The sequence below is a fragment of the Pelophylax lessonae genome, assembly GCF_965119305.1.
Source record: "Pelophylax lessonae genome assembly, chromosome: 13".
In the NCBI taxonomy this organism is placed as follows: Eukaryota; Metazoa; Chordata; class Amphibia; order Anura; family Ranidae; genus Pelophylax; species Pelophylax lessonae.
This window is the reverse complement of record NC_138780.1, coordinates 71,505,208-71,518,946: the sequence shown is the minus strand read 5'-3', so window position 1 is coordinate 71,518,946 and position 13,739 is coordinate 71,505,208. Positions and strand designations below refer to the sequence as shown.

At 45.5% G+C, this 13,739-nt stretch overlaps 1 protein-coding gene across 1 annotated transcript in view; it reads left to right on the top strand.

The window, feature by feature from the left end:
* Positions 1 to 3,257, top strand: part of IVD (isovaleryl-CoA dehydrogenase) — a 137,589-nt gene extending 134,332 nt beyond the window's left edge. Inside the window, exon 12 of the mRNA XM_082275408.1 lies at positions 3,037 to 3,257. Within this exon, the coding sequence (XP_082131534.1) occupies positions 3,037 to 3,170 (134 nt within the window). The 3' untranslated portion in view covers positions 3,171 to 3,257. The remainder of the gene's footprint in view (positions 1 to 3,036) is intronic.
* Positions 3,258 to 13,739: the final 10,482 nt, after the last annotated feature.

The following is a 13,739-nucleotide window of genomic DNA, read 5'->3' as shown; positions in this document are numbered from 1 at the left end:
CTCAATTTGGTGCTTTCGCTCCTCCAGAAGTTTACCTTTTGAGATTCTTCGGGAGATTCCCTTGTTTACGCTGTCTCCGAAAGTGGGAATGAAGATATTGTGTTCACTGGCGGCGTTATCCTGTTGTTCACCTTACTTGGTGAATATGTAGTTTCCATCACTTAGTACCTAGGTGCCAGTGGCTATCGTCCCTATTGTATAGGAAAAGAGGAGAACCCCCAATGGTGGTGGGACTGTGTAGGTGACTGGACACCCAAAGAAGACAATGGTGTTTTTTAAACCATAAAAAATACTTTATTACACATTTAAAAAAATCCATAAAGATTTACAGACAAAATCCTATATTAAAAATTGCATGCAATAACAGCTCATGCAGGGTAGAAGGGGACTCATGGGTGCATATGGTGAGGAAGGACCCTACACGTTTCAGGTAAAAACCTTCTTCAGGAGTCAACAAAACTTGAACCGTATGACTTCACCACTTGAGTATCCAACTGAACCAAGAGGAGCCGTAAAGATTAAAATCCAGTAAAAATTACCAGAGGATGGGCATAGGAGGATACTTAACCACTTAAGCCCCGGAGGATTTGGCTGCTAAACGACCAGAGGGTATTTTGCGATTCGGCACTGCGTGACTTTAACGGACAATTGCGCGGTCGTGCGACGCTGTACCTAAACGAATTTGGCGTCCTTTTTTTCCCACAAACAGAGCTTTGTTTTGGCGGTATTTGATCACCTGTGCGATTTTTTGATCACGCGCTATAAACAAAAAAAGAGCGTAAATTTTGCAAAAATAGCAATATTTTTCCCTTTTTTTTATATGAAATTCCCCCAAAAAAAAATGTAAAAATCAAAATTTTTTAATATTTTCGGCCAATTTGTTTTATGCTACCTATGTTTGGTAAAAAAAATCGCAAAAAGCGTATTTTGTTTGGCTTGCGCAAAAGTTATTGCGTTTACTAACAAAGGGAAAGATTTTTGTCATTTTTGTTGTTTTTTTTTTAACGCGTAATGGCGGCGATCTGCGTTTTTTTTTTTGCGGTACTGCGACATTGCGGCGGACAGATCGGACCCTTGACTGACATTTTTGACACTTTTGGGGTTACCAGTGACATTTCTACAGTAATCAGTGCTATATATATGCACTGTTACTGTAAAAATACACTGGTAGTGAAGGGGTTAACTTTATTTGAGAGGGAGGGGCTGTGTGTGTCCCTAGGGGCGTGATTCTAACTGTGATTGGCTGTGGCTTCAACTGTATGCAGAGTGATCAATGGATCTACATAGTAGATCCATGTGATCATCTCTCATACAGAGAGGAGAATGACAGGCAGCTTGTTTACACAAGCTGCCTGACTTTCTCCCTCTCCCCCGCCGATCGCAGAGTGGCCGGCGGCGATCGGGTCCGCCGGTCACACGCGCGGGGGGGGGTCCGTGACCACGCGGGAGCGGGAGCGCGCCTCCGGCGGCGCGCGCTCGCTCCCTAAACCCTCACAGGCGAGCGACGTAGACCTACGTCACTTTGCCTGTGAGGGGCTGACCGCCGCCGTAGATAGTCGTGCGGCGGTCGGCAAGTGGTTAAGTTAAGGTCTCCATATGTTATAAGCTGGAGTACGATAAGAGTGTAAGAGGAACATTGCCGCAAACCCACTAGACAGCAGGTACTACAAGGATCCGAGTAGGTCCAAAAGTTTTTGTAACAAAGTCCTGTGGTATAGAGCTACCCAAGTAGCGAAGAGTCATAAGGATCATAAAGTCATGAAGTAAGCACAGGTTCAATGCTGCCAGTGTCTATATGTATTACGACATGGCAATCAATAAGTAGGTGTGTAATCACATCGGCATCCTCTGCCAGACTCTTCCTCTTACACTTTTATCGTACTCCAGCTTATAACATATGGAGACCTTAACTTAAGTATCCTCCTATGCCCATCCTCTGGTAATTTTTACTGGATTTTAATCTTTACGGCTTCTCTTGGTTCAGTTGGATACTCAAAGTGGTGAAGTCATATGGTTTTAGTTTTGTTGATCCCTGAAGAAGGGTTTTTACCCTAAACGCGTAGGGTCCTTCCTTACCATATACACCCTTGAGTTCCCTTCTACCGTGCATGAGCTGTTATTGCATGCATTTTTTTATATATATGTTTTGGTCTGTACATCTTTATGGAATTTTTTAATGTGTAATTAATAATGTCTTTTTTATGGTTTTAAAAACACCATTGTCTTCTTTGGGTGTCCAGTCGCCTACACAGTCCCACCACCATTGGGGTTTCTCCTCTTTACCGTACTTGGTGTGGTTCACAGAGATAAGGTGGTTCTTCGCCCCCCCCTGTCCGTCATTCCTTCCAAAGGTTGTCCCTGATTTCCATTTGAATAAAGACCTTGTTTTGCCTTCCCTGTGTCCCAGGCCAAAACATCCTAAGAAAAATGCCTTACATGCCTTAGATGTGGTTCGGGCAATTGGGGTGTACCTGGCAGCTATGGAGTCTTTTAGGAAGTTAGTCTCCCTATTTGTGCTTACAGGATGGGTCTTGGTCGGGGTTGTCCGCTTCCTCTGCGACCATTCCCAGATGGATCAGACAGATGGTGATTCAGGCCTCTTTTGTAACTATACTGATAACCTGTAAAAAATGTTATTTAAAGTATTGCCTATGAAGATTTTTAGGTCTCATAGTTTGTCTCCATTCCACGAGCATGCACAGTTTTAAAGCATGACATGTTGGGTGTCTCTTTGTTCGGCGTCACATCATCTTTTATAGTTTACCAAAAAAAGTAGCATTAAAATGTATTGCGCTTAAAAAAACTGCCACGCACACACCGTGTGACCGCCATTCTATTCTCTAGGGTCTCTGCTAAAAAAAAATATAATGTTTGGGGGTTCAAGTTAAATTCTAGCTAAAATAAACTGATTTTTACTTGTAAACAAAGTGTCCGAAAAGGCCTGGTCTTGAAGATGCTAAGTGATTAATGAAAAAACGATGCTCAATGTAGTCACTTACTGGTCTTCAATCCATAATGTGTCATTTTTTTTTCCAGGAGGAAATGGTTATATAAATGATTACCCAATGGGACGCTTCCTTCGCGATGCCAAACTGTATGAGATAGGTGCCGGTACAAGTGAGATACGGAGACTTGTCATAGGCAGAGCCTTCAATGCACTGTACAAATAAACGGATGCCTCTGTGAAGCCTTTAAGCTGTCTTCTGGTGGGAGAAAAGACATTTTAAACCTAACACTGACAAAAAGGAATCTATCAGGAATTAATCCAGTGCACTCCCTCTACACACAGAATCAAGAAGACCCTACAAAAGAGAAACTGATTTTTTTTTCTTTCTTTTTCCCCCTTACCAGGAGTGAATGCGATTCCTACTATGAATGCACAATTATCATACGCATATGCAATCTCATGGAAAAGATTGTACAATTTTAAAATAAATAATATTTTAACAACTGTGTTAGTGAGGTTGTCCAAATAATCTGTTTTAGGACGCCCGGCAGACCTGTGTGTTTTTGTGTTTTTATTTTCATGGTTATGGATGAATGGATTTTTGTTTGTTTACCTCTTTCAGATTTTCCTTCATTCTGGTAAAAGCATGTCCCTAGGACAGAAGGTGAGGAGAGATGTCTCTAAAGGCTCGTTCACACTTGTGTCAATACCATTGTGTTTATGTGGCATTTATGTAGCATTTTTAAAGTCTCATAAAGGCCTTTCAATGCCTGCTGTGAATATTCAAATGTCACCACACAGTGCTGTTCACACAGGAGCTTTAGCAATGTGTTATGTTAAAAAATTAAGCAGCATGTAACTTTCACGAGGCATCGACACTTGTCAGCTGCCTCCATTGATTTCAGTAGTAATGCTCTGTAACCACACATTATAAATGCTTCACTAACACCACAGATGTTATAGGTGCTGTTAAAGTGTTACCTGAGCATTGGGAGACAGTATCCCAGAATGCACTAGGAAATAATAGAAAACGATGACGCAGCGGCTCCAGTCATATCCTGGTTGTACAGAGCAGCTAATATCATTTTGCTTCTGTGTGCAGGCAAATTCATTAACCAGCCAGCAATACTGACCATGCCAGGCAGGAGCAGAGGTACTGAGCATTATTACAAGTGGCAAAGCATTTTGTTTCAGCAAAGCTGAGCTGGACCAAGTAAGTGTCAAATAGATCTCCGAATTAATCTTGAAAATAATTAAGAAATTGTCTGCTTTCACATAGTTAATCTGTTTGAAAAAAGGCCATCCAGTTCAACCAACATTAAAGAAAAAAACACATAAAAATAAAACCTCCATATACACTACCTATACCCACAGTTGGTCCAGAAGAAGGCAAAAAAAAAAAAAAAAAAACCCCAATAAAACATGATTGAAATTGTTCCAGCAGGGAAATAAAATCCTTCCAGATCTCCCCCCGCCCCCAAAAGGCCATCATATATTCCCTGTATCAACTTTACCTATAAACATTAGTATCCAGTAATCTGTGCATTTAGGAAATAATCCAGGCCTTTTTACAAACCATTTTTTGAGCTTGCCAGAACCAGCTCTTGAGGAAAGTCTGTTACACATTTTCACAGCTCCCACTGTGAAAAAGCCTTTCCAAATTTGGAATTTCAATCTCATTTCCTCTAGCTGTAAAGAGTGCCCCCCGCCCCCCCCCCTCCCATCCTCTGTGATCAGTTCACCTTTCATAACATATAACATGGTTAATCCCATATTTAGAGTGTAATATGTTACAAATGGACCAGCCCCCCACACCTCTACGGCTCCCCGATCTGACTGCTAGCTGTCTAAAATTTAAAACCAACATGGCCGAGCAGGGCTCTACCCGCCGGGCCGCGTCACTCATTCACAGTATTCTGTGATGAGAAAAGCCTTTGCGGCTGTTGGTTTGTTGTTTTTAATTAACTACTATGGTGCTGTGATAGTTCATTGTGTCTTTCTTTCCGAATGTATTGGCTTCCTCGTACGAGGAACCAGATACACTGACCGGTCTGTAGGAGACCTGCATGGCATTAGTGATCTGCTGAGTGCAATGATTTACAGGCTCCTGAAACAAAAATAATAAATGCACAGAAATTTTTTTTATTATTTTTTGTTAAAAAGGGGACACCAAGTTCACTATATGGACCCCTTATGTATTTATACATGTTGATCATACCCCCCCCCCCCTTAATCTCCTCTTCTCAAGAGAATAAATTCAGTTCCTCTAATCTTTCCTCATAGCGGAGCTCCTCATGCCTCTTATCAGTTTGGTTGCCCTTCTCTGCACTTTCTTCAGTTCCCCGATTATCCTTTTTGTGAACTGGTGCCCAAAACTGAATTCCAGATGAGATTGGGGGGGGGGGGATTTTACAAATTCTAAAAGCTGTAGGTAAAAAATGATGACCTCAGATTTTTAGAGTAAACTTTTTATTTACAGTTTTGCTGTACCTTCAGTTTTCACCATTTTTCAAAAAGGCACAATTTAAAAATTACAAATATTTATTAACTCAATACAGTTTTAACTACTTTGGTAGGAATTTAGCAGGAATTTTGTAAATTGTGCCATGTATTTATCCTCTAAAAATGCATTTGCTGTACTTTTAATGACCATAGCGATTTGATAAACAAATAATAAAAAAAAATCAGTAGCACGCTTTTTTTTTTTTTTTTTTCTATAGGGCATGTGCTTTCAGAAAATTATATTGTTTGGGGTGGGGTCTTTCACAAACTCTGAAATCTGGAAAAATTAAAAAAAAGCAATGGAAAAATTGCAAAAAATGGTCTGGCTATCAGAGTTTAAAAGTGGAGCACAGGGCCTGGTCGCAAAGGTTAAACTCAACAGTATCTTCCCAACTATAGGAGTTAAGCTAACAAGTCTGTAGTTACTCGTTAAAGACGTTAATCTTTTTAAATATTCGCACCACGTTGGCCTTAAACGCCATTCCAGTGGTACTGTGACAGTAGGGATGGGCCGAACACCCCCTGTTCAGTTCGCACCAGAACACCTTGAACGGGGAAAAAGTTCTAGCGAACATGCAAACTCTATTAAAGTATATAGGACACGAACATGAAAAATCAAAAGTCCTAAATTTTAAAGGCTTATATGCAATTTATTGCCATAAAAAGTCTATGGGGACCTGGGTACTGCCCTGGGGGACATGTATCAATGCAAAAACTTTTTTTTCTGTCGCTCATTGACAGACGCAGATTCCATATCTTGATATCCATAGGGTTATTCTGCCCCCTACAGGAGTAGGACACTAGGCAGAAAAAAAGTTCTGGCTACACCTATGGGTAGTCCCAGGGGGTATACCCTCTCTCTCCCTGCTATAGGATGTCAGTTTTTTTCTGCCTAGTCAGGAGTAAGGACCTATGTTCCTTGCTGGGATCTCTGGTGCTGGCAAGCTTTTTTTAGATAATTCCTTTTTTTTAGCTAGCTTTTTTTCTCCAAATTGTTCCTGTGAGATTTACAAGCAATTATGCCTAATCTGGGCAACGGGCTGGATGCTGAGATCCAGTGGTCACCCCAGCCGGCCTCCGAGCGCGTGCAGGCCCTAGCTCCGCGCTGGGTCGGCCGTGACATAGTCCCACTGGACGGGGACTGGCCCGCGGGTTAAACGTCCCGCCGAGTCGCATACGACCGGTCGGTGACTGAGTCGCAGCGTCCCTTTTGGCCGACATCCCCCCCCCCACTGAGCGCGAGGGGTTTTGTCTGGAGTGGTGCCCGCTCTGTTCCGGTATGGTGAGTAAATGTTTCCCCCTTCTCCTCATGGCTGACTCTGGGGTGGACACGGGCCCCTCCCTGGGACGGTTGGACCCCCATTAATCTGGGTTCCCCTCTGTTCCTCTGTGCACCCCCCTCCTGTGGTGTCCCTCTTCCCCCCCCCCCCTCGGGAGGGGGTGTTTGTGTGTGGGGTGGCTGGCTGTTCATGCAGGCTGCTAAGGGGGTGGGGGGGGGTCCCGACGTTGCGGGCGGCTGTTGTGCGGGGGGGGGCTTCCTCCCTGGCTCCCCAGGGCCTACCTGCCGATCGATCGTCTGTTAGTGTGGTGGGGGCCCCTGGGGACCCCCCTTCCCGCTGCAGCGCGCGGGCCGCTATTTTCATGTAGCCTCCTCGTGTAGTTCATGGCGGCGGCCATCTTGGTACACCCAGCTCGTTTTTTCTTCAAAGCTGGGCTTCAGTGGGAGTTCCTGGAAGCATGCAGGGGGTGGAGCCTCTCCCTAGACCTGGGCACATCGCTCCACAGGCCTTTCTTTCCATGCGGACAGCGCTGCTGAGCGGTCCTCTACACTTCTGGTGCATTGGGTGGTGAGCCTTTTTGGGGGTCTCTCTCTCTGCGGGGGTCTCTAGGCACGCTGCCTGGCCACTGGGGGGCACTGTAGCGCTGGGAGACCTTTTAAAAAAAAAGTTTTTTTTTCATTTTGTCATTTTTTGCTGACGGGTTCCCGTGGTGTACCATGGACCCTGCTGCACTTATGTCCCCACCTGATCTCCTCGAGGTGGCCGCAGGGCCCTCCGGTCCCCAGCTCACCATTGATGCGCTTTCGGCGGTCCTGGAGTCATTTATGTCCCGGGTGGAGGTGGCCTGTCAGGGGCGGGGGGCTAAAAAGCGACCGCTACCCCTGTCTCGTGTGGTGCCTCAGATTCTGATCCTGAGCCAGTCGCTGCTGATGCGGGTCTCCCCTCTGGGGCTGCTGTCTCGCGCCCCGTGTCCTCTGATAGTGAGGATGACCTTTCTGCCTTCCGCTGTAGCGCAAGACGAGGCGCTGGTGGACGCACTGATTGTGTCTGTCCGGGAGACCCTAAAGCTGGAGGATGCAGCTGCGGATGCGAGTGATACGGAGGTTGCCTTTGGCACTCGCAAATCCTCCAGGGTGACGAAGGTTTTTCCTTTTCCCAAATGCTTTGACGATATCGTTAAGGAGTGGGTCCGTCCGAAACGACCCCCTGGGATGCCCAAACGGATTGCTAGGCGCTACCCGTTTGAAGAGTCCCTCCTTTTTTTTTTTTTAAATAGAAAATACGTTTATTTGTGCTGCAAAAATACAATACAAAATACAAAAACTCATTAACACGTGAGTTACACACTTGTGAAACACTTAAAGTAAAATAAGTGAAACGAGATATACCTTCACCGTACAAAAGAAGAGGTACAATGATACAATGTTATAAATATCTCACTCAGCAGCACCTCGCCCTGGTGATATATCCATTACATCCTGTCACTATGAGCAATAATCAAACAATCATATCCATACCCCGGCCCCACCGCCTCCCCCCATCCCCCAAAGACTTCAGAAAAAATAAAATCACAAAAAATGTATACATTAAATGTACGAGTACTCTCTAACCACCGACTCCAAAATTTTATCAAATTTCTTGGGACACCCCCTGTGTTTATAAATCAATCGTTTATAACGAAGAGCAAAATTTATTTCCGTGATCCAGTCCTATAAGTTTGCGAGCGCTAAAAATAGATTCCTGAAGAAAAATGGTAAAAAATTTATCAATGTCACAGTCAGGGAACAAACCTAACACACAGGGCAAAACATCCAACTGTAAGGGGGAGCCCATATGATCGTGCAAAAATGTAATAACCTGTGTCAAGTACCCATGAATATCCGGGCAAGACCAAATGAGATGTATAAACGTACCTGGTTGCAGGGGGCAACGAGGGCAGGAGGAGTTATATGACCGCCTATATTTCGATATTCTAAGCGGAGTAAGATAAGCTCTATGCAAGATGTACAGCTGAATCACACGCTCTGAAAGTTTGGGCGAAGCCAACCTAGGGCCCACCAAGATATCGCCCCAATCCATCTCATCCAGGGGACCCGTATCCACAGCCCAACGAGCCTGTATCCGGGTCACCTGGCGATCATCCTCAACACCACGCAATTCAATGTATAAGGATGAGATAAGACCCTCATGCGTGTCGCCCAACAGCACCTCAAGCAGAGGGATATCTTGTAAAATGGGAAATTGTGTCAGGAATTGTGCATGTAATGCGTGACGCAACTGTGCGTATCGAAAAAACCTATGCAGAGGGAGGTCATACTCAGCTTTAAGTGATTGAAAGGAACGAACGCCTGAATCACAAAGCACCTGGCCCAGATACAGTATGCCCCTAGTTGCCTACAACTGACAATCCGGGATAGATAGAAGCTCTCGCAGGCCTGAGTTATGCCATAAGGGGTCCCTGGTGTGTATCTGAGGGTAATTTAACTTTTTTGCTGCTATCGCCCAAATCTTCCGGTGATGGAACAACAAATTATTCATCACCATCGCTCGAGGCGAAGGACCACATTTTCATAAAAGTACCTGCATAGGGGTGTAAACAGCTTGAGGAAATCCATGACAAACTAAGGTTTGGTATCTAGTAGCCTACAATTTATTAAAATAAAAAAAATGGGAAAGTTGCGACGCAAGGTAATAAGATTGAAAATCCGGTATAGCCACACCCCCCTTATACGTAGGGTTTTTAAGAGACACCCATGTTAACTTATGGCGCTCAGGTCCCCAAACAAAGGAATTCAGGATACGGTCAATCATTTTAAATAATTTCAGTGGGATTGGGACAGGGGAGTGCCAAAAGGCATAAAGAAATTTTGGTAATAAAATCATTTTAATAAGATTCACCCTACCGATTAATCCCAATGGCAACCTAGCCCATGTTTGAGTACGTTGTTTAAGCATATCAATTAGAGATTCAATATTGTCCCGCACATAGTCTGTAGGAAATTTGGTAATCGTAACCCCAAGATACCGAATTGCCGCTACTCGCTGCAAAGGGAGGGAAGCCGAAACTTTTGAGGGTGGGGATGGGTCCAGTGGTAATATTTGAGATTTAGATCAGTTGATACGTAGGCCTGAATGGGATCCAAACTGTTCTATTATGCGCAATGCGGAGCATAAAGAGTCATCCATGTCTTCCAAATATAGGAGCATATCGTCCGCGTAAAGACCGATCTTTTCAGTCAGGTCCAAATGACACAATCCATGGACATCAGGGTGACACCGAAGCTGGGAAGCCAAAGGCTCCACAGCCAACGCATAAAGCCAGGGTGATAAGGGGCAGCCCTGTCTGGTACCTCGGCCTTAAAGGAAAGAATCTGATGTCCATCCATTGACCGATATCCTGGCTACAGGTTTATAATATAGTACTTGGACCCATCTAATAAATTCTGGACCAAATCCAAAAGCACGCAAGCATTCCCATAGATAACTCCACTCAACTGACTCAAAGGCCTTGGCGACGTCTAGCTCCACCAAGGCTCTAGTACCCACCCCATCACGAACAGCCTGCAAATTCATATATAAACGGTGAATATTCATTGCAGTATTTTTGCCTCGCATAAAGCCAGTTTGATCAGAGTGTATCAAGGGAAGTATGGCCTTATTTAGGTGAAGTGCCAACAATTTAGCTAAAATTTTAATATCCGCCTGTAGTAGGGAGATGGGACGGTAGGATTCTGGATATAAAGGGTCTTTACCAGGTTTTGGCAGAATAATAATATTGGCTTCTCTCATGGAGTCTGGCAGACGGCCAATGTCATGAACCTGGGTATAAAGAGAAAGGAGCGCCGGGGATAAGGATTCAGAAAAGGTTGCATAAAAATCGAGGGGTAAACCGTCAGAACCGCGGGCTTTACCCATAGCCAAAGAGGCAATGGCAGTGGCAATTTCATCTACTGATAAAGGAGCATCCAATTCCGCTCGCTGGCCATCGGATAACTGGGGCAAGGATATACTGTGAAAAAATTCTTGGGTGTCCTGGGTGGCAACCGACGACTGAGAAGTATATAATTGAACATAAAATGAACGAAACGCAGCAGCCACCTGCGGCGATTCAGAAATAAGAGTCCCATCAGAGTCCCTAAGCTGAACCACAACCGGAGGTTTAGTATCCAGAAGGGCTAGATATGCCAAAAGTCTACCTGCCCGCTCTCCCTGTTCAAAAACCCTTTGTTTACTAAAACACAACTTCTGTTTAGCTTTCTCATATAACATCTACTAATCTTGTCTGAGTTTTCAATGCAGAAACATTACCAGGTGGCGGGTCAACTGAACAACTATTCATCAGGGAAGTCAAATGTGCTTGTGCAGCAGCCAGAGCAATACCCGAGGACCGCTTGAATCGATTGATTCGGCGGGCCAGAGTATCCTGAGCATGAAGTTTAAAAGCTTCCCACACCATCCCCGCGGCCGCTGAGCCAACGTTAATGGGAAAAAAAATAAGACCACTCCCGAGCCAGACCCTCCTGGTCCTCTATAGCAGTAAGCCAAAAAGGATGGAGACGCCAAGGGCGAGGGATCGCCTGGGGTGCTATACAAAAAGAGGACCAACAGGGTGCATGATCAGACAGGGAGCGGGGCTCAAATCCCGGAGCGTAGGAAGGAAGGAGTTTGAGACTATAATAAAATCTATACGTGACATCGTGGAGTGGGTGGCTGAGAAGCACGAGTACAGGTGTAAATGGGGGTGCTGATAACGGCAGGTATCCATCAGGGTAAAATCCCTGAACAGACATCCCAGCCGGGTGAGGGGCTGAGACCCCTGAGCCGTCACAACACATTGACGGTCAAGGGCCGGAGCCAATACCATGTTAAAGTCCCCTATCCAAACAGCCGGGACATCAGGGTGCTGAGCCACAAAGGACAAGCCCTCCTGAACCACCTCCGAGCTGTAAGGAGGGGGGACATAACAAGCCAGAAGCAGATACTGCTTATTGTATAAAACTTCTTCGCAGGATAGAGGCGGAAGGAATTCGTCATTCTTGTGGCTCCGGACTGGCCTCGTCGGGCCTGGTACGCCGACTTGGTCAGGTTGGTCGCGGATGCTCCTTGGCGACTTCCTCTCAGGGAGGATCTGCTGTCTCAGGGGCCGATCGTCCATCCTGCTTTACGGTCGCTGGCTTTGACGGCTTGGCTGTTGAGAGCCAGGTGCTGAAGGACAGGGGTTTGTCTGCTTCAGTTATTCCTACTCTACTTAAAGTTAGGAAAGCAACTTCTAGAAAGATCTATCATCGCACATGGAAGTCTTGTATCGCGTGGTGTGAGTCCCTCGGGGTTCCTCCACGCTCTTACTCGGTGGCACGGATCTTGGCCTTCCTGCAACGGGGGGTTGAGCAGAAGCTGGCCTTGAGCACTATCAAGGGTCAGGTTTCAGCCTTGGCAATATTCTTCCAGAGGCCACTGGCCACTCATTCCCTGGTGCGGAATTTCATCCAGGGGGTGCAGCACGTGGTTCCTCTGGTGTGCTCGCCCTTGCCGCCCTGGGACCTTAATTTGGTGTTGTCGGTTCTCCAGAAACCTCCCTTTGAAAATATTAGGGAGATTCCCCTGCTTACCTTATCCCAGAAGGTGGCCTTTTTGGTGGCAATCACTTCTGCGCGCAGGGTGTCGGAACTGGCTGTGTTGTCCTGTCGTTCCCCCTATCTGGTGGTTCATAGGCATAAGGTGGTTCTTCGTCCAAATCCATCCTTCCTTCCTAAGGTGGTTTCCGGTTTTCACTTGAATGAGGATATTGTGTTGCCTTCCCTGAGTCCTAAGCCCAGTCATCCTCAGGAGTTTGCGTTGCACTCCTTGGATGTGGTTCGGGCAATCAGGGTGTACTTGGCTACTACTGACTCCTTTCGTAAGTCTGATTCGCTTTTTGTGATCACGGATGGCCCTAGAAAAGGGTTGCCTGCGTTGGCCACGACTATCTCCAGATGGATCAGGCAGACGGTGGCGCAGGCTTATTCTATTAAGGGTCAGGTTCCTCCATTCCCTGTTAAGGCGAACTCTACTCTGGCTCTTAGTGCTTCCTGGGCTTTCCGCCATCAGGCGTCGGTGCTTCAGGTTTGCAAGGTGGCTACCTGGTCGTCTGTTCATACCTTTACTAAATTTTATAAGGTTGATGTGCTGGCATCGGCGGATGCCTCCTTTTGGCCGCAAAGTTTTGCCGGCTGCTGTTTGAGGGGACCTTTGGTCTACCTCGGGGGTTCTGTTTTTTCAGGTGGGCCTCATCTTCTTGTTTCGATGAGTCCTCTGTTCTTCTGGTTGGCTCTGTTTGGCCTTCTGGATTGTTTTTTTTTCTGTTATCCCACCCCTCATGTATGGCACTGCTTTGGGACGTCCCTATGGATATCAAGATATGGAATCTGTGTCTGTCAATGAGTGACAGAGAAAACTGGATTTTTGACTTACCGTAAATTGCTTTTCTCTTAAGCTCATTGACAGACGCAGTACCCGCCCCTCTATTTTGAGTTGGGTTGGTATGATTTCTCTGACACTGCTTTGTTACATAACTGACATCCTATAGCAGGGAGAGAGAGGGTATACCCCCTGGGACTGCCCATAGGTGTAGCCAGAACTTTTTTTATGCCTAGTGTCCTACTCCTGTAGGGGGCAGTATAACCCTATGGATATCAAGATATGGAATCTGCGTTTGTCAATGAGCTTAAGAGAAAAGGATTTTACGGTAAGTCAAAAATCCAGTTTTTTTTTTTTTTAAACTATCGTTTTTAAAGGAGCAAGCAGTGATTTTATGGATGCTTAAAGTGAAACCAATTCTTTTTAAATATCATGCCTGGGGGGGTCCCCTTAATGTACCTGTAATGTGGCGCATCTTTACGATGTATGGAGCCTGCTGCAGCAATACTGACATTTCTAAAGGAAAAAATGTCATTTAAACTTGCTCGCGGCTGTAATGTATTGTCGGCTCCCTTATCCAAGCATGCAGCCTGGCAGGTCAGGAAAGGGGGGGT